Here is a 27,472-nt window from a genome sequence, read left to right on the forward strand (position 1 = left end):
ACTATTCCCCAGGCTAGGAGAAAAAAAAGAGAACCAAACTTAATCCAAAGTGCGTCTGTAGTAATACTAATGGTAGCCTCTGCACAGGAGCCAGTTGTCTTTAACATCATTCATGTTTGTCTTTTGTATGATCTATGTTACATAATGTCCCGCAATTCGTAGCTATTACGGCTCCCAGTGATCGAGAATACTCGGTTGACAAAAGAGATTGCTCAAGTCTCTTGGACAAGACAACTGCTACTCGCGCAGCCTATGACGCATATGCGGCGAAGTACCTTGGAGGCGGTGTGATTCCTGTCGCCATACAAGGCGTGTGCGGCTATACTGTCTATGCTGGACCCAGTGGTGAATTTGTGACGCAGTTTCGTCTGAGGCCTCTTGAACGGAAGATGGAGACTGCAAATCTCGCTCGAACCAGATATGGCCACCTTGCCCCCCAAATCGCTTTTAAGGGGCATATTGGGGATGATATGCCGGGTAAAGAACCAGTCTACTACATCTATGTTATAGACCGAATACGTAGTATTAGTTACTTGGATTTCATCCTCGCCTATATAAGTCGTATACCTGAAAATTCCGTTACATTTTCTTCCTAGCGAAGGACTCTTACAATTGATATCGCGAGGTACGCCTGATACTTTATGTCACACCCGCATCAAATATTAACTATACAACCTGTCAGTTTTTTTTTTGCTCTGTCGTGGAATGCCCCACAGACTGTTATTCAACCCTACCGCGATAGACTCCGCCATCACTATGAAAAAGAACTTGGGTTATTGCTTACCTCTCTACCCCCCCGTTTCTACTGGTTTGTCCAATAATCTCTTGACTTTCTTCCGGCTATTTTTTTTTGGCTTCCAATGGTTCTCCTTCACAAAGACCTTGGTGTCTGCAATGTCATGGTAGACGAAACGTCTTGCAATCGAACTGGAGTGACCGATTGGGCTGAGGCTGAGATTGTGCCATTTGGCCTCAGCCTTCATTCTCACCAACGATTCATGAGTAAGTTCTACCTCAAGAGTGGTTGGATCAGATACAATAACTACGTCAGCTTGGAGGAAATTTTTTGGACCACATTCGCAGGGAGGCTGGAGAGTTGGACGATGAAACGATTAGGGTCATCAAATTAGCAAGGGTTATGGGACTCTTGTTATCCCGTGGCTTCACAAGTCGCCTTGCGACTGAACCGGTGCCAGCACCCATCCAAGATGATGAACATGGAGCGTACACCATGCGGGTTTTGGATGGGCTATTGATTAACCCGGTTACGAGGTTTACGCAATTGACGTAACTAGACTAGCGGAGAGAAATATGTATGGGAGTGGAGTGAATGACGGGAACTGACTACCCTTGTAATGGGCATTTAGACATGGGGTACCGGATCAGATTAACATGGAGAGCAGACTTTACTATTCGTTTTTGCCTTAGAATGTCTTGCACGACAGATTATTGGGCGGATGAAGCTTTCAGCGCACTTCCAAATTAAAGCCAACAGTCACTGGTACCGGGAAGGAGCTGGTTTCTAGTCTCTGCCGCCATGAGCTTACAAGGGAATGCATTGGTGCTCCTGGAAGATGCTTTGAAGGATGGATAGCCTGTGGGCGTCCAACCCCGGGCTCACTTGGAATTAGTGCGGATAAAAATACCTTATCACCCGTGGCTCTAAGCCTAATTATGCACTTCGTGAGAACTCCGTCGATTCTGCGGTCTTATTTTGTGGCGCAGCTTGCCTACAGCACGGCTGTGGCACTTCGCTTGCCTCGAACTGAGAAAAGAACCAGTCGTTTCGGATATCTGTCCTATTTGGAGGCCCTTCCAGCCCAAGTTGATCGCCACAGCGGTGTGACCGTTTGTTGTTATGGACCCTCCACTAATGCTCCTTTATGCATCACAATCTATCAGACAGCAAGTGGCGAGGTGTAATTCTCCACTGTCACTGGTTCAGCCTGAAGGATAAGTAGTAGTAATAAGAGCTCGCTCGCAGTTAATATTGTTGGCTTGCAGTGGTATGCAGCTTCTCCTTCCCATCCACAAAGAATGCCTTTCCTGAACCCTAGCATGCCAAAGGTATGCTAAGCCGATCTTGATTTAGAGCGTTCTGGAGTGTGTTTTCAGATGGAAGCATAATCGTGAGTGGTGTATTTTCCCAGTGACTCGTTCTCTATACATCCCCCTGGCCACATCATGTCACGTGGTTTACACTGCCATTCTGCTAAGCAAGGTTAAACCAAGTCTGTAGGTAGATTGTCAGCGAGATATATATTCTGGATCACCTGAATCACTAGATTTGCTACTAAACGTCGTTGACTACTATCAAGCCCTTTCTATAACAGTCAGTGTGTGGGCTCCACCTGCATTTTCCTGTCTCGAGAGGTAGCAGTACCCCAATATACTGGGTTGACTTTATTCAGCAGCATACCTTAGCTCCGGCGGTATTCCAAAAGAAATGCGAACTAACTACCATCTTTTAGTTGAGCGTGGGTCCATTTCTGACGGCTCGTATCAGATAGAGACCCCTCTAGATAGCATCTCGCTGACTCCAGGGATTTAATCCTCCGCTGAAACCTCCATTGATGTGCAGACTGAAATTGCAAGAAGACTGTGGAATAGAGTTAATCGGGGAATCCGAAAAACCTCCGCCGCGAACCTGAGCCGGAGCAGGCTCAGGGTAGAGTCGGTAATCCGCGGGTTGGATGCGGGTCAAGAGGGTCCTCATATAGGGTCCTTGGTGGGGACGGGACCCCGCGGGCCAAACTGAGGGTAGGACTGCCTTGATCGCATTAGATGATCTTTAAATTCCCTCCGCATGCGGGTGGATAGTACAGATGAGATATAAACCCGGCATGACTATTGACCACATTGTATGGGGACCATGATAGTAATAGTTTGAGAGTAATAAAGAACCAGAGTGCTGGACCTGATTGAGTTTCTTTCGAAGGCGTTAGGGCTTTGGATAGCCTGTGATCATCATACGAACTTCGAGGCTAAAATAGTGATCAACAAGGATATAAATAAGTATATATAAGTGGTGGAAGAGTTTCCGTTGATAACCTGCTACATAGCCTTGAGTTTTGGAACCGAAATTCGCTTATCGAATACCGCAGTTCACGTTACAAGGCGAAGTAAATCTCATCGGCGTAGTTTTGGCCGCAAACAATTAGCATGATTGTGATCCACTCAAGGAAGTCCCAATTACTCTGAACACTGGTGCCCATGTAAAAAAATCAAGTAATTGTCCACAGAACCGTACCAATAGTGGGCATATTAGATAGAGTGTGGCTTAATGTATGGTTGAATATGCAGCATGGGCCAATGGCGGGTAGTCACAGCTGAGGCTGGGGTCATATCATCGCCTCCTTGGCTCGGGGTCAGCGAGAGAAAGATATCCTTTCCCAAGCAGCTTTAAATGATCAGCTCATGGCCATTACCTTTACTCGCCACGTATTGCCCGTTTTTTTATTTCGCGTATGAAGATGAGCTGCTGACGCCGGCTTGACCAATTTTAGAGTCGCCGTAACCCCCAAAATGACTGCTAGTATGTTGGTCAAATGGTACATAGTTGCTGTAGGCCTGCGTCCTTCTCTGTCTATAAACAATCCTACCAGAGTTCGCCTTCGACCAGATGACCTTTTCCAACTTTCCCGGCTAGTTGTAGCTGCATCAACGGTTAACCATATGGCAGAAATAGATGATGTGGAACTGTCGCTTAATTTGAAATTCGTCGCACTCCTCTATGTGCCTCTTGTATAATAGTCAGAACTACATAGCAGGACACGTAAGGGGTAATCATTGCAAATGTTATATATGCGGCATATCAGCTATGCCTACTCTCTAGCTGGGCAATAAAAGAACCAGGGCGACTGTATAGGCGCCGTGAAAAGGTCCTTTTACCGCATCACTCCACCAGCGGTACTGACATGTAAGAGAAAAAGGTTAATAATATTCGCTCTGGCCGAAATATAAATTATGATAGACAGACCGCTCGAAGTACTGCTTTGATGAAAGGGGTTTTCTGTTTTGCCATTAGTTATTGTACACAATTATTACTATCTCCGCTCATACCTTGACCCCTTGAAGGACTCCTTGCGTAATGTATGCTATCTACTTAATTTTTTTTAAACCAACTCCAAAGCCCCTAGGGGAAATCGATGAAAATCACCCGTCGGATTCACTACGGGTAGGCTACCAAACAGGTCCGTGGCTGTTCTCTGGAACAATCTATTTATCTTCTGGGGAGTGTTGATGGTACTGATTGATGAAATATCGACCATGAATACCTCATCTATAAGTATAATAGTTTTCTGAGGCCACAGTCTGCGTATTCTCGCTCCCATGGCTAGTTGTCGGGAACGGTTTAGAGACATTCTAAGCCTTTTACCTAGTTAGTACGTGAGGGTGACTTTTATACTTGAGGTTGATGAAGTTCAGACCTGCAAAAATTATTTATCTCTTCCTGCAGCTCGTTAAAGGATATTTCCTGAGGGAAATTGGCGGTTATTGGGGAATCTATGGCCCTGATGGCTGAGTGTAAGGCACCTAATCTAGGGGCCAGGCGATACAAAGCCTTTACCTTTCGCGGGCCCTAGAACCTACCAAGTAGCGCACTGGGTAGCCCAAGTTCACCACATGATTTCTTCATCGTGTACCTTATAAATCACTAGTAGATTACTGGGTAATACGGAATCCTACATGTACGATAACAGCAATATCTGCCTTGTGCATGACAGGTCAGAGCGTTAAAAATCAACACATCAGCTTTTCAGCGTGCCACGTCTCCTATTTGATTCTCTTATGACTCATGCTAGACCGACTAATTGAACTAACCCACTTGGAGCCGGCAGAATTGGCATATGGTGCCGAGTAGCTCCATCCCCAGACATATATGTATGCCAGTGGCGACTAGAAGACGTCCCATACGCAGCTAAAGTCATTCTGTGGCAGTTGTATACTCTATTTAGTAGTAGTTTCGACTTATTATACCCCCGACAAAAGAAACCAATAGGCCGCGACGGCCTGAATTCCAGCTCTTCGGCGTTTCGGCAACGACATTACTAAAGCGGAGATCATCGAGCATGCGTGAAGTCATTAGATAGCACTGACAACTATTTGCCCAATTCACCTCACCTCCTCGTGTAATATATGGAGCGTCTATGATGTGTTGCCCTATCAATCACTACAACAAAGCGATTAGAGGTAAGGGGCAACGTGATGCTCGTATGGAATGCGGCGAAACGGAAGGGACTCAAACACGCACTGCTCCCACTGATGTATGGCCAAGATGCAGAGTAGTCGGTGTAAGTTGATTTTGGGAGTTTTAGCTCTCTTCTTCCATGACTTATAAGACCTAAGCTATACTCCCGGGGAAAGCAAAGGAAAATAAAGTGATAGGGAAGTCTTCCTGTAAGAGAACCACGTTCCAATTATTCTTTGACGCTATATCTTAGGCGTCGAATCTATCGCTATGCTTCGTGAAACGATTGGCTATTCCACCTTTAGTGGGACATACCTGGTGGGGGTCTTCATTATCACCCTAGGTGTAGCGGCAGCTGTGGCCCTACTTTCGTCTAAGCAGATATCCAAATGGCCACTGATCAACAATCGAAAGCCTTACGAATTGACCCTGGCACAAGCAAAGAAGCGATTTTACCATAACCTTGATCAATTGTGTCAACTTGGCTTCCAGACGGTCGGTTCTCTGCATGGCTAGAAAAGCGTCCTGTTTTCATCGACTTTTCCTAACCTCCCGCAAAGTCCCGCAATGGATTTCGTTTAGTAACCGACAGTGGCACACATCTGGTACTGGCCCCAAAGTACCTACGAGATATTCGTGTTCACCCAGACCTGTTATTTGGACCGGTGGTTAACCACGTATGCAAGGCATCGTCTCTATTTTGGCGGGAGTAGATCATATCTGACTATTTTCAAGGAGTTCAGTGGCCATATCCGAGGATTCGAGCCATTTGGGAAGTCTGCGGTTTCGGGGCCCATATTCCAGAACCTACTGACGAAGAAGATGGTAATCGCACTTGGTAAGACTTTTTTTCTTTTTTTTTTTTAAAAAAAAAAAGAATAAATAAAATAAAATAAAATAAAATAAAATAAAAGCAGTAGTGTCACAATGAGAAATAGGTCTAATGCAGATTACAAACGCAACAGGGGATACCATCGCTCCCCTAGTCGAAGCGGCCGGGCCAGCCATCGAGAAAGGCTTTACTGAAGAACGAGGTACAGTACTTACTAGCTACGTATTCGCGATTGTGTATGCTAACAATCTGTAAGAATGGCACGCAATCACACTGCTTGGGCCTTTACGCAGGATTGTCACTCAATGCTCCTCCAGAGTATTCGTCAGTGACGAGCTCTGGCAAGACCCTGCCTGGGCAGACGTGGCGGCGGATTACACAGCCACCGCGTCGAAAACTGCCGATGCTCTACGCCAGTGGCCGCCACTCTTACGGCCCCTAGCGGCTAACTTCATCCCAGGGGTTTGGAAGATGCGCGCTCAACTTAGGAAAGCGCGGGGCCTCATGGAACCCGTCCACGAGAAGAGACGGGAAGAGAAAGCCAAGTTGGCTGCTCAAGGCAAGCAGGCCCCGAGGATAGCATCGGATGTCATGGAGTGGTTTGAGGAGTGCTCTAGGGGCCAGGAATACGATATGACTGCTGCGCATTTGGGCCTTGACTTCGTGGCGATCTCGAGTACGGCCGACATGATCACCCAGTTGATCTATGACCTGTGTGGCCAGGAACAGCTACTGAAGGACCTGCGCCAGGAGATAATATCTGTGCTCGGGGAGAACGGATGGAGTAAGACGTCTCTATATAAACTCAGGCTTTTGGATAGTGTGATGAAGGAGAGTCTGCGGCTGAAGCCTAGCATCACTGGTGAGTTACCTATGTTCGCTTCTTTTCTCATGCATGCAATCTTGTAGCTAACCTCAACCTGCCAGGCCTTCGTCGATATGCCCAAAAAGACCTCGTCCTCTCCGATGGGTCCAAGGTATCCAAAGGTACATTGGTCATTGTCTCCGGTCACCATATGGTAGACGCCGAGTCGGATGTATATCCCCAGGCGGACGTATTTGACGGTTACCGGTTCTATCGCTTACGGCAGAACTCTGATCAAGATACCTGGAAACAGTCTGCGGCCGCGAGTGTGCAGCATATAGGATTTGGGTACGGCCAGCATGCATGCCCGGGGAGGTTTTTTGCATCTCACCAGGTCAAGATCCTGATGTGCCATATTCTTCTCAAATACGACTTCCAACTTCCGAGCGGCGAATCGCCAACACCGTACCTGAGAGGATTTAATTACAACGCGGACCCATCTACGCAAGTCCTGATCAAACGGAGACAGGAGGAGATTCCGCTTTAAGCATTGCCACTGCCTAAATTTCACTGGTTACTGGCGTTACTGTCCTTTGATCTATTTATTAGAGTTAAAGCTACAGTAACCGATTGATTTGAGACTAGAGAAGCAGATGTAAATATGATGCAGCCTACCATAGAGGAGATTCGACGAAGACAAACACGACGAACAATACAGATCCACAGGGCCGACCACGGAGATAGCCAACATGGTTACACGGCCCAGTCGCTTACCGAATAAGCTATATGCAGATACAGTTTAGGCATTTACTCATTCAATATTATGTCATTCAATGTTGGAACAATGCTACAGTACATACCTGTCAATATCATACATGTGGCTAGGCAGCTTGGCACTTTAGGGCTTGAAATCGACTTCCATATGTAGTTTGCATGGAAGGCGGTTTCGGTCCTACTGTAATTCAGAAAGCGACTGTAGGTATAGAGAAGCACTGTGCCCAAAGGGACACACCGTGTCGCTCGAGGATCAAATCCAGTGTTTTGATTTTATACACGTCTTATCTATGCAGAAGTCGCGGTGTGCCTAGCGGAGGCTAAAAACGGCCCGATGGCAAATCCCGCCTGCGGCTGATCCCGAAAATCGCCTCGAAGCTCTGCAAGGGATTTCGATATGCTAGATGCATCACTCACGCACACCCATGTTTGCTACAACCATCTGCATAGTATACACCAAGTATAGATCCTCGCATTGGATGGATATTCCTGAGAGATGGACAAGAGCGGGATAATGTAACCCCGAATTCCATCCCAAACCATTCCCTCCTTTTGCCAAAACAAGAATGCTAACAACTGTGAGTGAGCGAATACGCTCGCAAACAGCATACGCAGGACTTCCTGGAAGCAGACCTGGAATATTTGCCAATGCAAACTGTCCTATCCACAGAAGCACACTATATGTTTCTTCTCTCCGTTGCGATCGAGAGCGGGCGGATCGGGATCTCACCGACCGGAGTTATGCATTGAAAGGTCCAATGGAACCTGTATCTGCTTCCTTGTAGCCGTACATTTCTGATAATTGATCAACTAATAACATTCTAAGATGAGAAAATCCCTGAAGAGGGCTTATTCAGATATACCAGACACCGATGGTTGTATGTAACCCGGCTGCTTTGAGGCGAGCACTCACTCATCAGTGTTTCTAAAGATTCAATGAAAAAGAAGAGCTGTCCAAGCGCCATGTCAAGTTCAATCTCCAGCAGCTTATTTATGTTGCTGTGAAAGCTAGTGAGGGGGGAAGATATTGTACGCTTTGGTTCTTGCACTACAAAATGTTCTGCTAATTTCGTCGATAAGCACCCGGGTTCTTAAATGCTCAGAGGGCCTACACAATAAGGCATTTATTTTAACAATGAACAATGGAGCTGAGGTATTTGCGAAGCTCCCAAATCCAAATGCTGGACCCCCTGGGTACACGACTGCTTCTGAAGTCGCTACGCACATATTGATAAGCGAACCCCCCTGTTATTTTCATGGTTTGGATAGCAAATTAATAATGCAGTAGCTACGTGATATTTTCAAGATTCCCGTTCCACGAGTTCTTGCATGGTGCTTCGATGCAACAAATAGCCCTGTCGAGACGGAATATATCGTCACAGAGAAGACGCCAGGGACCAGACTTGGCTCTGTCTGGAGCCAATAGTCACAGGAAACAAAACTGAAGCTCAAACAAATTGTCGATATAGAGAATAGATTAACCACTGTATCATTTCCTCAGCACGGTTGTAATTATTTCAAGGACGACCTTCGTTCATTGACCGGGGACGCAGAGGACATTAAAATCCAGTCTGCCGCTGCTGAATCCCTCAGTTGCTTTTCTATCGGGCCACTAACGTCCGCCGAACTGTGGGACAGTACTAGGAGGGGCATGAGATTGGATCGTGGTCCCTGTGAGTAAACGCATATCTAGCACCTATGTGGGATTGTTAACAATCTCTGGGAAGGGTCTGGTCCACAAGAGTATACACGAGCATTAGAGCGAAATGAAATTGTGTGTATCAAATCACTTGCTAGTTCTCGAATAAATTATTATAGGTCGGATCAAGAGTATGAGCTTTCTGAGGATGGTATTGCTCTTCTTACCAAGTATATGGACGTGGTGCTGTATCTGATCCCTTCGCCGACCAATGAAGCAGCAATGTCCAAAGTGATCTGGCACCCTGATCTTTATCTGGACAATGTCTTTGTAGATCCAGATATATATGAAATTATCTTTATTGTGGACTGGCAATCTGCATGTATTACTCCTCTATTCTATTAATTAGATATTCCGAGAATGTTCCGATATTCTGGGCCTGTTCGAGAGGGCTGGGTTGTACCAGAACGGCCTGAAAACTTCGACACCCTTAGTAAAGAGAAGAGAAGGATGATAGACAAGAATCTGGAAAGTGAGACTATCTATAAATATTACAAGGCTCAGGTTTATAAACGAGCACCTTCTCACTGGAGTGTACTTCACGATTTATTAATCCCAATTCTCAGGAAACCTGTCTGGCTGGTAAGTGGTGTCTGGCAAAATCGAGATCTCTTTTTCTTGCGTCAGTCACTTCTATCTCTCGCTGCTTATTGACAGGAAACTTTTGCAAAGGATCAGTTACCCTGTCCGATTGAGTTTACCGACGAGGAACATGAGCTTTACTCTAAGGAGGAAGATAATATTGATGGAGTTGGACGCATGCTTGCGTTGTTCCGGGACCAGGGGGTGCTACCAGTCGATGGAATGGTGGACCCAGAAGACTACGAAACTGCCATGGAAAATAGCCGCCGATTCAAGGATATCTTTATTGGGTTGGCCAAAGATGAAGCCGAGAGGGAGTTATATAAAAGGCTCTGGCCATATCAAATGTGAGAAGTCAAAGTCCAGGGTTCTGCTCTGTTCCAGGAATTAGTTCACATACAAGAATCTTTCTTTCGCATGCCTTTGTGGGTCCCTAGTTGAATATATCCATCTGCTAAATACTGTTCACTGAGCCTCATCCCCTTTTTGAGAGGATAGCCTGAGCCTCAGGGTCCTCCAACAGCTGTTTATACTCCGCAGCTCTCTGCGCTTCATCTTCAATATCTTTAATTTGTTTCAGCTTCATGGCCAATGCCTTGTGGCGGTCGACTTGTGGAGCATCCTCCTTGTCTGCCTCAGTGTCACTTTCACTCATCCCGACTACTTCACACGCGAACCCTCCCTCGGCATCAACTTCGTCATCCTCAGTCTCCTGGCCTTGGTCCCATCTTCCCAGATTCAAGGTGTGAGTCTGGATCTGAGGCGCATTTTCGTCTGAAACGGACGGAGCCTTTGGAACTGGTCTGCTTATGGTGTGTCTATACTCTCTGAGGGTCTACTTTTGGTTAGTTGACAGCAATGAAAGGTATTCCGGAGGCATAGGCGCATACCTTCTTTCGCACGATCCCTCCCGAGAAAACATAGCGGACTCCCCCAAATGCGACGACATAGCCCTTACTATCCTACACAGCGTCAGCAATCGTGGCCCAAGTCCAGATATAGAGTACTTAGGGGGACAATTTCCAATTACCTCGACCGGGAGGAACAACTGACCCCCTTCACTCTTGAGCTTTTCAAACAACCCGATACCGCCGCCCACCTTACCAATCCCCGTCGCACCCACGTCTAGGGACAGATCTATCTCTTGCTTCTTGCCCTTGGTCACATTGGTCGCACACTCCTTGGTAACCCATGTTATAGCGACCGCCCACAATTCCTTCTTCTGTTTGAGTTCGCGACCAAAGTCTCGATGCTCAAGAAGTTCGGTTGTATTAGCTGTCACCCAGTCGATCATCCGATATTTGGGGTGACCTGAGATCCCGTGCTTTTGCACCTCTGACCCGGTGACGAGGGCTGCTGAGCCGGTCTTCGAGTTGCTCAACTTCACCTGAACCGATGCATCGACTGGCGCAGCGGCCATGGCACCGGAGGCTTCGGTCGTGACTCGAGAACTCCGTCCCTTCTCAATCTCTGACGAGTTCTTTTCCCAATAGAATGGCTCAGGCTTGTCATACTCCAGGCCATCCCGGTCGAATGGCTTGAATCCGTTTCGCTCTGGGCGGCCTTCCTCCATGAGATTGGTGATTTCCCTCCATCCTCCGCTTTTATCGAAATAACCAACCGATCCCAGAGCCATTTTTGAAAACCATTGGGGGCTATAGAGGAAGGTGCCATCCCCATCCCCCATGATTTTGGTATAGGCCTCGCGCTTGGATTCCATGGTGTAAGATATGAAGCAGGCGGAATGAAAAGAGGTGGGCGCGTTGATCTTTCAGAAGTGAATGAGTATCCAAGGTGCAACAGGGTTATATCGGTTTTTGAGGGCAACTCTGCATTAATACCCGAGAAAGTCTCGGGCACGCACGCCACTTGCCAATAGTAGATCGTTTTCTCCCGGGCCCTCTTGTGTAGATTCCAAATTCATGCAGGAGCCGATCACCACCTCTATGTAGATCGGGCTGAATCAAGATCTACTGCGCGATTTACCAGAGGTGTTGCGGGGGGGTTGTATGCTTAACCTATCGGAAACGGAATAGAAATTGGGATCTTCTTACTGCCTACTGTTCTCGAATCTCTGCGATGGGATGAAGTCTCATCCAACAATCTGTGGAGAATGTGGGTCCCCTTTCAGCTCGTCATGAATTTTCTCCACTGCCCCGAATGCTTGCCGGACCTGTGTGCTTTGCCAAGGGCTTCGGTATGTCAGAGTGGGATTGGCAACCAATGATAGATATGCTATGAGAAATGTTGTGGGCCATTTGTGGTTTCACTGGCTGAGCTCGTGTGGGTGACTGCTCGCCCTAAACGCATCCGGACAGCACCCAGCAGCCTATTAACCGTACTCACGAATATAAAGTTATAGGCGGCCTGCCAGGGCGTATGCGGTGGGGATACAGAATGCATGTCACAGCTGCCACTGTCGGTCCAGGGTATTCCGCAACCGGATGAAGGGTATGGATGTCCCTTGGCACCGCTACCTGGAATAGTCTTATTCCAACGTCAGATGCTGTGGAGTCTGCTGGCGTAATCCACCCTCATTAAACCCCCGCTTACATAGTGTCGACGGCTGAGTACTTGAACAATACTGACAAGTTCAACGAACATACTCCACTGGGCGTACAGAAATTACACGTCCGTAGTAGATCCTTGCTGCTTCGTAACGTTGTCAAAGACAGGTGCACCTATCAGGAGAGTAGGGACGCTCAGACTGTGATACAGATGCAACGAGCCATGTAATCCCATCAGTGAAAAGATGGAAAATAGACAGGAAAATCCAGAAAGCGGCCACACTTGTGAAACATAATAGGTATGCTCGTGATACCTAAAGGCCTTTCACGAAGCTATATTCCAATGGGCGCCCCAATTGACGGGCGGATGTCCCCCATAAGTGGGTCTACCTTAGTTCTGATAGTATACCCCGGAATGTGCCATGAGCATTGTCTTTCCCTGGGATTGCGTGCAGAGCCGAGCTGGTGGACAGGTCGGCTGTGGAGGATATAATGGTGACCTAGTCTCCAGATTGACTCGGCTTTCCATATTTGCATAGAGTGCGGCTATGGCTCTACTTGTGATGGAGACACAGTGTTTTGCTCAGCAGCAACCTAAAATGCTGGGTTTATTCGATCGTCGTAAAGACAAATCTGGGATGGCTGTATTACGAACTGTTAGTGTTGACATAGCTTGTGCAATGGTCTCTTTCTTATACTATCGCCTTCTTCGCTGGGAAATACAGCTAGGTCGTCACAAATAAAACACGCAATCATAGCAGAAAATCAGTACCATCCTCGCCACCGACATATCAGCGAACGACAGGCGTCAGATGAAGCTTCAGTGGCTTCATACCCCAAGTAATATAGGCCGGGATGTCCTTGTCCCAATCCGCCGAGGCCGGGTCTAACTCCCAGTCAAACTCCCATATAAAACGAGACAGCAAAAGGCGCAGCTCCAATTTCGCCAGGTTCTGGCCAAGACAGTTCCGCGGCCCGACACTGAATGCCTGCATTGCCACGCGATCATCGTCTTTGTACTCAGGATCACCCAACCAACGTTCGGGGACGTATTTCTGCGGATCCTTGAAGTTGGTTCTCGAGTTATTCGTAGCAAAATGGCACATGCCAACGTGCGTGCCTCCCGGAATCCAATGTCCTGCAATATATGCCCCCTCCTTTGGGACACGGCGGGAAAACACAGCTGGCGCGGGAGGGAATATTCGCATAGCTTCAGTGAAACACACCGGTAGGAACTTGAGCTGATTTACGCTGATCGCGGTGATCTGGTCTGCACTGGAGAAGGTGCTTCGAACCTCTTTGGTAACCTGCGCCTTTGCTTCGGGGTTCTGTGTCAGATAGTACGTAGTGGCGCTGAGGGCGTTGGTGGTGCTTTCATTGCCGGCCAAAATAAGTATGGAGCTGTTGCCGTCGATCTCATACCTTTCGAGGTTGTGTTTCGGATCTATTAGGTTCGAGACTAGGTCGGTGTAGCCCACTTTCCGGTCCATTCGACGCTGAATGCTTTCAGCAGTGAGCCTCTGATGGATTATGAGTGCATCCCGGTAGGACTTCGGGATCAATCGCGAGAAGAGCTTCAGTAGTAATGGATAGTATCCCAGTGCTTGAGTAAATATCCTGAACTTTATCGACTGGGATATCATGAGTACCCACGGGTGCAGCTGCGCGTTCTCCAGACATTTAAAGGATTCGCCAAAGGTAAGCTCTACAATTAGGTCAAACGTAAAGAACTAGAAACGGTAAGCGGCCAGCACACCATCGATCCTCGAAGTGAGCAGACAGAAAGATAACCCACATTGAACCACGATGTCATCTCCGGTCTAACACCGTTAGCTACCTCAGCATGAAGCTGTTTGATTAGAATGTCGATCTTCTGCTGTATAATGGGCTCCTGCTCTCGCAAGGCCGCCTCCGAAAACCCTTTCGATAGTATACGTCGATACCGGCGATGCAGGTCGTGGTCCGCTTCGACGATCGTTGGAGGTCCTTGAAACCCTCGGTATAATGGTGTATCTTTGCTCATCTCAGGCTCACCCTGCCGAAAGCCATAGATGTCGTTCCATGCTTGGCTCGAGGTGAAAAGGACTTCGTTGGGGGCGACCCGCACTATTCCTCCATACTTTTCATGTGCCTGGTGGAGGAAATCGACTAGTCTGCCGGAAATGAGGTGGTAGCAATACAGCAGACGGGTTACGGCTGCCACTTTTGGCCCAGGGTACTTCGCAAGCGGGTGGAGGGTGATGCTGTAGACTGCGTAGAGAGCGTAGTACTGATCAACAAAAGTCAGTAGATGCCGCGTTAATGACATGTACTCATTAGAGTTGCCACATGAAAGTAAAAGTGGTATGATAGAGAATGCTTACCACCACTGGAAGTATTGATATAGATAAGGCAGCAGTCAAGATAGGACGTCCGCAGAATGGTTGAGCAATATCGCTGATCGTCCGTAGCATCTGGAGGAATCCTGTCTCTAAAGTCATCTTTTGTGCGTCGAGTAATGGGGAGGATCGGTAGATGTGGAACACGAGCGAACATTGTTTACTTGAGCAGCATCTGGTGGGGATGCGAGCATTTATGCATTCTCCACGGGCAATTCAAAGTAAGCTCAGCATGCCAGAGATGGTGATTTTGTCTTAACATGCATCCTGTGGTGTAACGAAAGCACAAAGCTGCGTGCATCGGCTGACGCAGCAATAGCGCTCCAAGGGACAATAAGATCCATGAGATCCGTTTGGCTTAGCCGTCCTACAGTTCAGATGGTTGGAATGGCTAGGATGGGGTACCATGAGAAGAGCGTATCAACGGCTTGTATACGTTCATTTTAAGTTTCAATGGTTCTCCAATCCCATACTATTTCAGGAAGATGACAGTCTTACACACCAGCCGGGGGCCATGTAAGTCTCCAGGGAACCCTAGTGTGGCTTTGCGACTATACGCTGAGATTGTCATGCTAGTTCCAAGGCAGTCTAATGTGGCACACTTAGATCATTTAATGTATAACATGAGGCTACAACTGCCAACGGGATCTCACACTGGTAGCTGGAAGGTCAGTCAGGTAAAGATTCAGCGCCCCACCTATATTTAGTAATTAGAAGAAACTGAGTCTATGCCAGTTGCGTAATAAAATATTTACAGACAATAGTATCATTTAAAGTGCTGCCCAATACTATAAACAATTCGAGTGCTGTTCTGCCCGTACCAGACGAGCAATGCCGGCTATTCTCCGGAGGGTGCGCTCTGAAACCGCTACTGCTAGAGTGCAAGGATCAAAATCCGCATGCCTTTTCGAGCTAAAGGCCGAGGGTAGTGGAGCCGAACACGATTTGTGTGTTCGCTTTAATTTATATGGCCTGCGCAGCTCCAGACCGGCCTCGAGGGGGGTCCACAAGGTGCGTCCAAGCAGACTCTGGCGGGGCGCCCTAAGATAACGGGGTATGGGCGATGATACCGTGCCACATCTATGATCCCACCACTGAAGGAGATTTGCCTGCGCAGGGATTATTTGATTGATTTCCACGGAGATTAAACTATTACATTCTAGTTAGTTACTAATTCCTGTGCTATTCGGAAATCCCGACCTAGAAAAGCGCCTTTTCCAGCTACAAAACCAGGGGCACCTCGCAACGTGCTGGCGCAACTTCTTACGCCCAGTCCTATACAACACGTTATATTCCCCATGACGATGGAGAAGCCAGATATCGAGCCTCGCGTCGCCGAATCCTTGAGTAGCGACTTCGATCCAGCCTTGGAGAAGAAGTTGCTGCGGAAGTTGGACTGGCGCATCATCCCTGCGCTATGGTTCCTGTTCCTCGTGTCATTCATGGACCGATCGAACATCGGGTACGTTCTCTGCTCCTGCGCGATACAATCTGCTACTCTGGAACTAATGCTGAAGTTTCACCCTAGAAATGCCAAAATCGCTGGAATGGTTAAAGAGCTGCATATGGTCGGAAATGATTACAATGTCGCCGTTACAATGTTCACTGTCGCATATGTGATTTTCGGAGTGCCCGCCAATCTCCTGGTGAAGAAATTCGGCCCCAGAATGCTGGTCATCTACATGTTTACCTGGGGTGAGATCACATCCCCTTGCGTCAATCGGCAGTGTTCTAATGAGAGATCGTACGGTAGGGCTGTTTGTGATGGGCCAGGGCTTGACCAAGACTGCGACGGGGCTGATCGCGTGTCGGTTTTTTATGGGAATGTGTGAAGCAGGGTTTGTTCCTGGTTCGTGGGCAGTCCGAAAAACTTCGTCAGAGGAACGGCTACTGATAACAGAGTCATCGTCATCTTTAGGCTGCGCATATTTGATTGGGAGTTACTATAAGCGGGATGAGTTTCTGCGCCGCTATGCAATTTTCTTTAGTGCCAATATGGCAGCCGGCGCGATCAATGGGGTTAGTTCTAGTTGATGATACTCCCTTATACCCCTGCTGACTCGATATACAGCTTTTCTCGAGTCTCTTGACAGGGTTGAAACTCAGCGGATACGCAGGGTGGCGATGGTAGGCTTTCTTCCCTGTTGAATGTTCCTTCTGTCTGACTATCTAGCTCTTCTTGATCGAATCAATCATCACCATGGGTATTAGCATCATTTGCTATTGGATTATCGTGCCATTTCCGGAAGACGCGAACTTCTTGACACCCGAGGAGAAGGCGTTACTGCTGGCTCGCCTGGAGGCTGATGGTGGTGGTGTCCGCAACGACCCCATTTCCTTGAAACGTGTATTCAGTATGGCAGCCGACTGGAAGATCTGGATCTGGTAAGCCTTCCTCTCTTGCTATGACTCCAAGTGTTGACCAACTGACTGGACAACAGCGTCTTGGCCTACATCGGCGCCGAAGAAAGCGCTAGCTCTCTTGTGGCATTCCAGCCCACCATCCTCAGGGACCTTGGCTGGACCGCCCGTTCTGCACAAGCGCACAGCATTCCTATCTATGCAGTCGCATTTGTGCTGACACTTTCTAGTGCCTGGTTGAGTGATCATCTCCGACACCGCTTCTTATTCACTCTCTTCGGCTCGGTTCTGATCATTATCGGATGGAGCATTCAGCTGGCGCATTATCTGCCAGCGGCTGTCCGCTACATGGGCATGTTCTTTGTGGCTTCCGGTGCCTTTATCATGATGTCAATCACGGTGGTATGGTTATGCATCAACCTCGGCAAGGGAGTCAAGCGCAGTGTAGGTATGGGTCTGCTTCCAGCATTCGGCAATTGCGGTGCCTTTGTATCCGGGAACGTATTTATCACCAGCCAGTCCCCCAAATATCCAGTAGGATTTGGTGTTGGGTTAGGCTTTGCAGTCATGGCCGGAGTGGCAAGCACGGTGTACTATTTCGGCTTGCGCGCGGAGAACCGCCGTCGCGACAGCCAGCCCGAGCAGGAGTGGACCCCGGAAAGTGCTCAGGATCTCGGAGATGCGCACCCAGATTTTCGGTTTCACCTGTAGGAGATGCTGGATCGTATGAGGGCGCATTGTGTCGATACTGGCCCGCGCTAAGTGGGCTGTTTTCATTTACTTTAATCTGCAATACGGGATTTCTATTTTGATTACTTATCTTTACGTCGTACAGCCTAATTATTTTTTTTTGTCAGAGTTGTAGTTCGTGTAGCGCGATTTGTTTGGTCTTATATTACGTAGCCCTAAGTGTAGATCCACTCAAACCGAGCTTTTTCATATGCTTAGATTGAACAAGATTTGGTCGGCCGCAAGGAATCGTAACTGATGGTCCTAATTAGTCAATTTAGCAGGTGCTTCGTTGTCTATTGGTCCGGGGAATCGAACAAGAGTCCACTCTATGTGGATCTTTTTTCACCAGGAACGGACCGGCATCCCGACTAAAGAGTCAAGACCCACTCCTGTACTCCTGCGCAATACGACCATTCTACAACATAGGCCAGTCCGATTGACGATGGCACCATCAACCATGTCCATAGACTCCATACCCCTGCTCAACTACCAACGGGTTTGATTTCTAGAGTTTAGTGTGGGCTAGTGGGTTGTGGCCAGTATGCGAGATAACCCCATTTGCATACCTACCAGTGGAAATTCGTTTCATCAATTACCATGCACCAGTTCGGCCGAGGGCCATGTGTGCAGGGATGGAACATACCAGCCATCGACCGATCTGGAGGCTATACCGGGATCTCAGCTTAGCGGATCCTGCAGCATGGCTTGCCTGCGGAAAGAGCCCATCTAATGCACAGGATGTGGCCAGGCCTAGTACCACATGTGCTCTTAGGTAGTATAAGGAGCAGAATTCCTTCCACAAGGCCCGGATCATGATCGTTTTTGAGACTTTTCCCGTCCGGCTGGCTGACGATTACGTTCTTTAAGTCCCCTTTCACTCTCGTTTCTTCCCCTTTCTTTTGGTCCAATGATTTCTGGTTACTCTTTTGTCCATTCTTTGTGCAGCGTACTGTGACGGTTTTCCGAGGGAAGCTATGGTGTTGGATCCCTCCGATGTCCCAAATAAAGGTCCCCTGTTTGTCAAGGTGACCGCCATCTTGACGGTGATTGCCTTCATATTAGTGGCCTACCGAATAATATGGAAGGTTTATATGAAAAGCAAACTCTCCGCCGACGATTTGATCATCTCCTTCTCCATGGTATGTCTTCTATTGGTTAGTGTTGTTTAATTATACCAACAAAGACAATAGGTTATACAGATCGTAAATACAGTCATGGGCGACTTGGGTATGCATTCTCTCTGATCGATAATAGACCCATAACATCTAAACATGGCCATCATTTTTAGCATGTCACTACGCCTTCGGTCGCCACCGCGCCGATGTCGTTCGAACGGGGGGCAACCGAGTCCTCGCATTGAAGGTAATTCATCCAGAAGATACTAAACAGTGGTCCCGACTAACATACATGACTGGGTAGTTTTTCTGGCTTTTCCAGATATTTTACAAGCTTGTTTTATGCCTCAACAAGCTATCCTTCCTCGCTTTCTACCTCCGCCTCTTCCCGACTCCCAAGTTCCGTCTTGTCTGCTGGATCACTATCGCCCTCGTGCTATCCAGTACCTTCGGCTTCGTAATCGCCACCATTTTCCAATGCATCCCCGTCCACGCGAGCTGGCACAAGGACATCCCCAAAACATGCGTGAAAAATGCTGAATTCCGCTGGTCCTGGGCGGGCTACAATACCATTATGGACATCTGGGTGTGCCTAATGCCTCTACCCGTTTTGGCGCAGCTACATCTCGACCGTATCCGTAAAATCGGTGTGATGCTGGTCTTCTGTATGGGCCTTTTCGTCTGCATCACGAGCGTTATTCGCATGTGGGCCATGGCTGAAAGTACAAAGACGAACGATCCAACATGGGGATCGTTCAATGCGCTGATGTGGAGTGCTATCGAGGCTAGTACGGGTATTATTTGTGCATGTCTGCCATTTTTGAAACACCCAATCCAGAGGATCATTCCTGGTTGGCTTGTTTCATTGTCGAATAGCTCGAGGAAGACTCGACCGAGTTATCGCATGAGTCGCCTCGGGTCGCAGTCTGGGATTCGGACCGGCGGGCAGAGGGATGAGGATTATTATGGGGAGGCTGATGCGGAGAGTATGGGTAGCCAGGGGCCGATTGCGAAGGGTCAGATTGTTATGAAGACGGATATTGTCATGCGTAGTGAGCGGGCTTATTCGTGATATGATTTTTTTTCCTATAAAAGATTTAAATCGCATATGTACATTTACGAATCACATTCATTGTGAAATTAGAGTAGGGGGTGCTGTGTATCATTTGGTGGCCATAATGCCACGGCATATTACTCACCTTCTAGGGCTTCGTAAGGCTTCTTTTTTCTTATTTTTCTCTCGCTGCGTGTATCGCCCAGCTCCTGTGGATCCTGACCCACTCACTGCGCGCCCTAAATTAGCTTATTTCCACTGACAGGGGTCTTGGCCGAGTACGAGCACAGAGAATGAAACATTAATTAAGTGGTCATGGCGTGATAGTCCTAGTCAGGTCGTGCTCCGGTGGACTTCCGAATATTGATTGCGTTCTTCCCGTCTGTCGATACACCCCTGGGACTGCAACAGCACACACTCCAACAACCCGGTGACTTGCATAAAGCGACGGAGCTAAGGGATTGTCACAAACATCCTCACCTCAGCTCAGTCCATGCTAGGTAATAGCTACAAAATGGACGAGGTGAACACTGCGGGAAGTACTATCGTGGCAGATGCTTTTCTGGAGGCCTTGGCGGAGGTACTGCCTGTCCCCTATTTTCTTTGGTGAATGTATTGGATCTAAACCATGGCAGGCCGGCGTCGACTACCTCTTCACCGTACTTGGCTCTGATCATCCTAGTATCATTGAAGCCTATATCCGCCGCCAAAATGACCCCACCCGCCAGTATCCCAAGATGATCCTGTTCCAGCACGAGGTCAGTCACCTGTGTCCTCCACCAGGATCAGCACATGGAACCCCACTGATCGAGTAACCAGTTCGTGGCCATGTCAGCTGCCGATGGCTACGCTAGGATCAGTCACAAACCGGCATGTGTGATCGCCCACGTGGACGTGGGGACTGCTGCCCTGGGCCAGGGCCTGCACAATGCATCTAGCGGTCGTGCCCCTGTTGTAATCTTCGCCGGTGTTGCCCCATCTACGCTCCTGGGCGAGGCTCCAGGTTCTCGTTCGGAACATGTCCAGTGGTACCAGGATATTCGTGACCAGGCGGCCATCGTGGCGCCCTATAGCCGCTTTAGCGCGGAGATCAAGTCCCCGCATAATGTTGGGAGTCTCGTACATCGCGCTGTCCTGATGGCCACGACTGGGTCCCCAGGTCCGGTGTATCTCACTGCAACTCGGGAAATCCTAGCTACACCCATCTCCTCTGTGGAGCCCCGGCCAAAGCCCATCCCATCCTGTCAGTTGGGGTCCCTGTCTCCCGAGGCAGTGGAGATGATCGGTAACGCACTGTTGGACGCAAAAGCCCCTCTCGTGATCACCGGGTACCTGGGCCGAAACCACCGCGCAGTCCAGCAGTTAATCACCCTAGCGGACACAGTTCAAGGAATCCGAGTCTTCGACTCCGAGCTCCGCGAGGTCTGCTTCCCAGCAACTCACCCAGCCTGCATAACCCGCAGCACAGGCGCCGGACCAGCCATCCAATCCGCCGACCTAATCCTCGTCCTAGATGCCGACGTCCCCTGGATCCCACGGCGAGTGCACCCGTCCCCAAGCGCAGAGATCTACCACATTGACCTCGACCCGCGCAAAGAGCGGATGAACATGTTCGATATCGGCGCCTCCGCCACCTTCCACGCCGACACAGCATCAGCCCTATCCCAACTAAACACCTACATAACCAGCTCCACCCGCCTCCCAGCCCTCCAGAAATCCTGGTCTCCCCGAGCCCAAGATCTCATCACTGCCCATAAGGACGGGAAAGTCCGTATCGCGCCCGCGCCGCAACACCCCTCTCCACCCCCAGCGAACCCTGCACCGTCGACTACCTGTGTAGCCGCATCCGCGCCTCCGTCCCCCAGGATACAATCTACATCACAGACTCGGTGACCAACCAAGTCCCCATGACGGAACAACTTCAACTCACCCGTCCCGGATCCCACCTGACCAAAGGAGGCAGCGGACTAGGTTGGTCCGGCGGCGCTGCCATCGGCGTTTCGCTCGCAACATCCCGGTACGATATATCCGATCGTCCTAACCTGCATCTTAATGACACCACCAAGCCACCCTTCATCTGTAACATCGTGGGTGACGGGAGCTTTGTTTTCTCCGTGCCGACGGCAGTTTACTGGGCCGCGCATCGGTATCAGACCCCTTTCCTGACGGTGATCTTGAATAATGGGGGGTGGAATGCAACGAGGCAGTGTTTGGCCGATGTTCATCCTAGCGGTGTGGCGGCGGGATTGACGAATCGGGATCTTGGGATCTCGCTGGTGGAGGATGGGCCGGATTATGGGGAGGTGGCTAGGGCAGCTGCTAATGGGAATTTGTGGACGAAGAGAGTGCGCAGTGTCGGGGAGTTGGATGAGGTGCTGAGGGAGGGGATTAGAGTTGTAGTTGAAGAGCGGAAGTCGGCTGTCTTGGATGTTACTATTAGGTAGGTAGGGCTTGTCTCTAGGCCCAGAGGATTTCTTTCTGTATATACATCGGCTTCAATTCATAGACGGTTCCGCAACCTAACATGCGCTCTTCCGCACCATGCAGACTAAATTCACCCAGTCACCATCGCTCCCTCCCCTGCCCGTAAACCTACTAGCGTCAAAATGTATAATGTTCTTGTCCTCCTGGGAAGATAACTCCTCAAACCCCTTTCTCTTGTACACCGGGTATCCCTTCTTTGAGGCCTCAAGATAGCACTCAATTCCAAGTCTATCGGCAAAATCACAACCCCATTGTGTTAAAAGAGAGGCTGCTCCACGACGCTCATAGCGAGGGTCAGTAGCCAGCAATGCTAGCACTACGTTGGCGATCAACATCAAGCCCATTGGAAGCAGCAGCGCACAGAACTTACAACAATGGTCCCTCCCCTCCTTTCCAAAGAACTTCCTCCGTCTTTCCAGTAATTTGCTCTTGCAGAATCGAAAGCCTTCCTCATTTGCTCCAGTCGGGATCTCCATACCCTCATCCGCCCTCACAGAAGCTTGCCATCTCTTCAACCCCTCTTCCCCATGGTAAACATGCCACTTGGCAAACGCAATCATCTCCCCCGAGTCGTCGTCAACAGCTTTTAAAAGATAGCAGGTGGGGTCTTTATCCCAGTTATCCAAAACTCGAGATATCTTGTTTGTCCTGCAAGGCGACGCGGATATCTCTTCCGGGGTCCCGTCTATGTTGGGCACGTCGCCTGTACTGCGGAAGAAGGCACTGGCTCCCATCGCCATCTGTTGGATGTCAACCATGCGTGGGATGTCGGCTTGGGTGATGGATTCAATGTGTATTGGCATCTTGCTCGTCGATTACCTTGGGATTTTGCTTATTGTTCGGCACTGGGATCTGTGTCTGTCTTACGAAGTATTGGTTAGGGTAATATTGCTGTACGGAATAATAGAACGGCTGTACTTTATATTTCTTCTGGTTAACCTTGCCTTGGTCGGTATTCTCCATTAAATACTAGGTGTCCCTCGTATATGCATGTCGGTGCTTCCAGCCAATGATGTCTTGGTTGACATGACTCACGGCCGACTCGTCGACTACGGCGTCGTCTTGGCTGATTCTGATATCTTGATGGGAACAAACTTCAAGTCATACCGTTAGCCACTTGAAGAGGCCGATTGCGGTTTGAAGGTGTTGAATTAGGACTTGGAATTTCACATGTTTAGGGTTAGGCGCTACTCGTGATATATATTTCCGTATACAAAGTAAACAACAAACCAGAGTAGTTCGCGTTACCCTTGTTTCCTTGGGAGAATAAAATATTCTCCATGTTTGACGGGGCAGGCATATCTAAATTAACTGTGGATATACGTGAAATCTTCTCTAACCCAATATTTTCTTAACATTCCTTGTGAATTGTGGATTGTGGCAATATTGACGAATGCCAAAATTGTGGATTAGAATTTCTTAAACAATGCCTTATAAATCATTAATAGAAGCAGTCTATCACCAATTCAAGGTGCTGTAGTGTAGTGGTGATCACGTTTCGTTGTGGTAGTTTCCGCAATTCCGAATCGACCTGGGTTCGATTCCCAGCAGCGCCAAATGGCGTCTGTACTTGATTGGTCTTTCTTTTTGTTTCCTTTTCTTTTTCTCAGCATTTTTCTCATGAGTCTAGCTGGTAGAACGGCTTATTTTCGCCCTGTCGTTCTTCATCATGGTGTGTCTAGTGCCATTGGTCGGTTACTTCTCTCAAGCCCTAGGTCATCAACCTGAACCTGCAACTGCATAAAATCATAATACCTTAACCTGATTGATATCCTAGCGGACAAACCAAGAGTAGTCTGCTCCTGGCTCAGAGGACTATAAAAATAACGGACCACATTCGCGTAGGTGGCGGCTTACTTCTATTTTTACACGAGCTGGATTATAAGTCAGAGTCGTAACCACGGTACTACCACGACCAGGAGCGACTAAGAGTGGCAGCTAGACTACTCTAAACATAACTAATAGTGGCTTGCGGATCGTTTCAATGCTAGTCTGATTATATTAGGAGAGATAATATGAAAGGAAATGGATATATCTAACACAATTGAATCAAGCCCATTTGACAGTATGGAATTGACGGTATCTTCCTGCCAATACCCCGGTACGCTATTTTGAAGCCTTGTATGGCTCGGATGATCAGGTGGCAGCCACAATCTGTTGAGCATGCACGATATCCTCCAACGCCGATACCTCTCCGGTTTGTTTATAATCCTCGTACAACCGGGACACCAGATTGCGCATGGCTTTAGGCCACTCTGTATCCTCGCATGGCAGTGCGGCTGCATCGGCCTCGGTCTCCTCAACCCTCAACTTGCTTTCCTCCAGCTCCAGTTGCTGGTATATTTCCTCAGTGGTGACATGAGGGTCTTTGTCATCCTCCGCCCTGCTGAAGATCTGTCGAACCAAGACACCGGCCAGTCGCTTCACATCGCGTGCGTTTGCCCAGCTCTCCATCTTTCTTAGTCTAGAGAAGACCCCCGTTACCTTGGTAGCGCCGCCCCTTTCTTCTACAATCCGGATGTTCACGGATGTCAGCTCGTTCTGAAGTACTCGCCAACAGCCAGCCGCTGACAGAGGGTGGAAGACAACGTCGGTGGGAAACCGGCTCCGTAGCCCCCGGTTTACCTTCATCAGCTCGACCATCTCGCGGTTGTACCCCGCGAGCACCACGACAAGTTTCTGGGCATACCGCGTCTTGGTAAGCCCATCCACCAGCTCGTCGACCGCCTGCTTCTCGTATCCGCCGTCCGCTAGCCGATATGCCTCATCGATGAACAGCACCTTCCCCAGCGCTTGTTCCAACAGGTCCATCACCTGCTTCCCTGTCTGTCCCTGGTACGACGCAATCAGGTCGCTAACCGAGCACTCGATCACCTCTGCTGACGACAGAAAGCCCATATCATAGAAGATCTGGCCCACCTTCCGCGCTGTGGATGTCTTGCCTGTGCCTGGGGGGCCCTGAAAGACAAACGTAAATGGGATATACGGACGGGGATTGACGCCTCTCCGCCGCATGCTAGCGACCGCCTTCTGGTATTCTTGCATCTGGACGATGATCTCCTCCACCCCGACCAGGTCCTGAAAACGAGATTCACACGCGGCTGCGGCCTGCAGATGCCGGCGGTGATGCAGATCAAAGTCCTCCGGCTCGAGCACGACATCTACTGGGCTCTCCAACAGTGGTGTGATTGCGATACGCTTCCCGTACGCGTCTCTGGCGTGGCTGAGGAGATTCTCAACATCTCCGCCATTTCCGAAGTTGGGTCGCTCGGACGCCTTTTCTAGCATCTGCATCGCAACTTTCCGGGCCTCGGCTGTTGCCTGTAAGCCTTGCTCGTTCAACTTCAGGTCTAGAATCTGGCCGAGTTGCTCCACGGTGTAGTTTGTGAAACGAAACGCATCAGCTAGGGCAAACCGTCGGGCCAGCCCGGGATTGCTCTTCCGGAACATTTCTTGCATCTCTTCCTCGTAACCTAGAAGGATCACACACCGGTCATTGCCGGGGGTATTATCCAGCTCGGCGACCAATGTGTCGATCACTGCAATTCGATACTCGTCCGAGTGACTATTTGCGCCAGCCTTCGCTCCAGGATATAGCATGTAGGCATCATCGATTATTAACACCTTACCCTTTGTCTCCTGCAGGATCTTCTTAGTTCTGTGTTCGGACTGCCCGAGGTAGGGAGCAATAAGATCCGACGGGTTCTTGACAACAACCTCTGCGCTCGACAACAGCCCGAGATCGGCTAGGAGTTGCCCATAGAGCCTGGCAACTGTGGTCTTTCCTGTGCCCGGCGGCCCCAGGAACACGCGATTCAGGCTGGATTGTAGCGGTACATAGCCGTGCTGTAGGCGGTGATAGTTCCAAGTCGTACGATCGAACAGGAGCTGTACAGAGGACTTGACGGCCTCCATCCCGATCATAGCCTGGAGCTTGGTCCATGCTGGGCTTTCGCGATGGGCCTTGGCTGGACTCGGGCCGATTAGATCCTCTCCGGTGAGCAACAGACAGTCCGGGTGCCTCCCCTCGCGCTGTTCCTGGTGGATGCGCTCCGCCTGTCGATCCAGGGCTCTACTCCACGCTTCCTTCAAGGCGAACACATTGTGAAAGCCTGGCCCGCGCGCACTGCCCACAAGACGTACCATCATCCACATATATTTCCCATTGGGCCCTCCCTCAACCTTCCACTGCGTGCCAGCGATTATCCTTGCCATGATCCGCTGCAGCTCATCATCAGAGTAATCCGGTAGATCGAGTCTGATCTTGCGATCGTGGGTCTCACCCCTGGTATAGCAGTAGGCGAAGCCAGGCACGCCCAGCCCTTGTAGAAAGTTGTCGTACAAGGTTTCCACGATTGATCGCCCTGTTCCAGTAAGAATCAACTCTATTACTAGAATATGGGCTGCACACCTATTCCGCGATTACCCACGATAGCTATAGTTAAGTCGCTCTTCGACAGCTCCTTTTTCTGCTTCTTCGCTATCTGTACTATGGCCCACATCCGAAGAAACAGTGCCTTGGCATCTTCCAGTCCCACCATCTGCATAAGTATGTCCAAATAATTACTCCGAGCGCCTTCGGTACGCTTCAGACGAATCCATTCTAGCCGGGATGGGGAATTGTCCTTTACCCTTTCGACAGGATCGTCTGGTGCTGATAGTTCCTGAAGAAGAGGAGATAGCGCCTTGCAGAGATTGCGAAACTCGACATCGACGCGATATTGCAACAGTGATTCGCGCAGCAGAGACATCTCCCTGCAGAGATCGCGAAACTTGACAGCATCGACGTGATTTTGCCGACGTGATTCGCGTAGCAGAGGAGACAGCTCCATGCAGAGCTCGCGAAACTCAATCTCACTGGATTCCCAGTGGCAGCTTGTCTGCTTTCCCTGCCCGGAGATTTCCATCGTCGCCGCGTGTCAGGAAAAACAAACAAAAAGAACAAAAAGGTGTGCACA

The 27,472-nt window shown here is 49.2% G+C and overlaps 8 protein-coding genes across 8 annotated transcripts; 4 read left to right on the plus strand and 4 right to left on the minus strand.

The window, feature by feature from the left end:
- Positions 1 to 5,461: 5,461 nt before the first annotated feature.
- Positions 5,462 to 7,375, plus strand: ABOM_003117 (cytochrome P450; the record flags this gene model as incomplete). The annotated part of the gene is made up of 6 exons (XM_022530247.1): positions 5,462 to 5,686; positions 5,752 to 5,868; positions 5,927 to 6,029; positions 6,157 to 6,225; positions 6,280 to 6,885; positions 6,951 to 7,375. 6 exons carry the CDS (start codon positions 5,462 to 5,464, stop codon positions 7,373 to 7,375), a joined length of 1,545 nt encoding a protein of 514 aa, XP_022392649.1.
- Positions 7,376 to 9,661: 2,286 nt separating this feature from the next.
- On the plus strand, positions 9,662 to 10,234 carry ABOM_003118 (uncharacterized protein; the record flags this gene model as incomplete). Its single annotated transcript, XM_022530248.1, has 2 exons — positions 9,662 to 9,883; positions 9,974 to 10,234. 2 exons carry the CDS (start codon positions 9,662 to 9,664, stop codon positions 10,232 to 10,234), a joined length of 483 nt encoding a protein of 160 aa, XP_022392645.1.
- A 124-nt stretch (positions 10,235 to 10,358) lies between these two features.
- On the minus strand, positions 10,359 to 11,603 carry ABOM_003119 (uncharacterized protein; the record flags this gene model as incomplete). The annotated part of the gene is made up of 3 exons (XM_022530249.1): positions 10,359 to 10,718; positions 10,774 to 10,845; positions 10,914 to 11,603. 3 exons carry the CDS (start codon positions 11,601 to 11,603, stop codon positions 10,359 to 10,361), a joined length of 1,122 nt encoding a protein of 373 aa, XP_022392646.1.
- Positions 11,604 to 13,181: 1,578 nt separating this feature from the next.
- ABOM_003120 (cytochrome P450) lies at positions 13,182 to 14,870 on the minus strand (the record flags this gene model as incomplete). The annotated part of the gene is made up of 3 exons (XM_022530250.1): positions 13,182 to 14,120; positions 14,186 to 14,659; positions 14,754 to 14,870. 3 exons carry the CDS (start codon positions 14,868 to 14,870, stop codon positions 13,182 to 13,184), a joined length of 1,530 nt encoding a protein of 509 aa, XP_022392729.1.
- Positions 14,871 to 16,072: 1,202 nt separating this feature from the next.
- ABOM_003121 (vitamin H transporter) lies at positions 16,073 to 17,840 on the plus strand (the record flags this gene model as incomplete). Its single annotated transcript, XM_022530251.1, has 5 exons — positions 16,073 to 16,230; positions 16,297 to 16,463; positions 16,875 to 16,895; positions 17,018 to 17,153; positions 17,210 to 17,840. 5 exons carry the CDS (start codon positions 16,073 to 16,075, stop codon positions 17,838 to 17,840), a joined length of 1,113 nt encoding a protein of 370 aa, XP_022392728.1.
- A 1,235-nt stretch (positions 17,841 to 19,075) lies between these two features.
- ABOM_003122 (acetolactate synthase) lies at positions 19,076 to 21,923 on the plus strand (the record flags this gene model as incomplete). Its single annotated transcript, XM_022530252.1, has 6 exons — positions 19,076 to 19,088; positions 19,150 to 19,223; positions 19,281 to 20,028; positions 20,516 to 20,610; positions 20,666 to 20,788; positions 20,850 to 21,923. 6 exons carry the CDS (start codon positions 19,076 to 19,078, stop codon positions 21,921 to 21,923), a joined length of 2,127 nt encoding a protein of 708 aa, XP_022392731.1.
- A 626-nt stretch (positions 21,924 to 22,549) lies between these two features.
- On the minus strand, positions 22,550 to 23,317 carry ABOM_003123 (acetyltransferase; the record flags this gene model as incomplete). Its single annotated transcript, XM_022530253.1, has 1 exon — positions 22,550 to 23,317. One exon carries the CDS (start codon positions 23,315 to 23,317, stop codon positions 22,550 to 22,552), a length of 768 nt encoding a protein of 255 aa, XP_022392730.1.
- A 1,333-nt stretch (positions 23,318 to 24,650) lies between these two features.
- ABOM_003124 (uncharacterized protein) lies at positions 24,651 to 27,421 on the minus strand (the record flags this gene model as incomplete). Its single annotated transcript, XM_022530254.1, has 2 exons — positions 24,651 to 26,878; positions 26,926 to 27,421. 2 exons carry the CDS (start codon positions 27,419 to 27,421, stop codon positions 24,651 to 24,653), a joined length of 2,724 nt encoding a protein of 907 aa, XP_022392733.1.
- Between the last annotated feature and the right edge of the window lie 51 nt (positions 27,422 to 27,472).

Source organism: Aspergillus bombycis (assembly GCF_001792695.1).
Source record: "Aspergillus bombycis strain NRRL26010 chromosome Unknown contig00012, whole genome shotgun sequence".
Taxonomy (NCBI): domain Eukaryota; kingdom Fungi; phylum Ascomycota; class Eurotiomycetes; order Eurotiales; family Aspergillaceae; genus Aspergillus; species Aspergillus bombycis.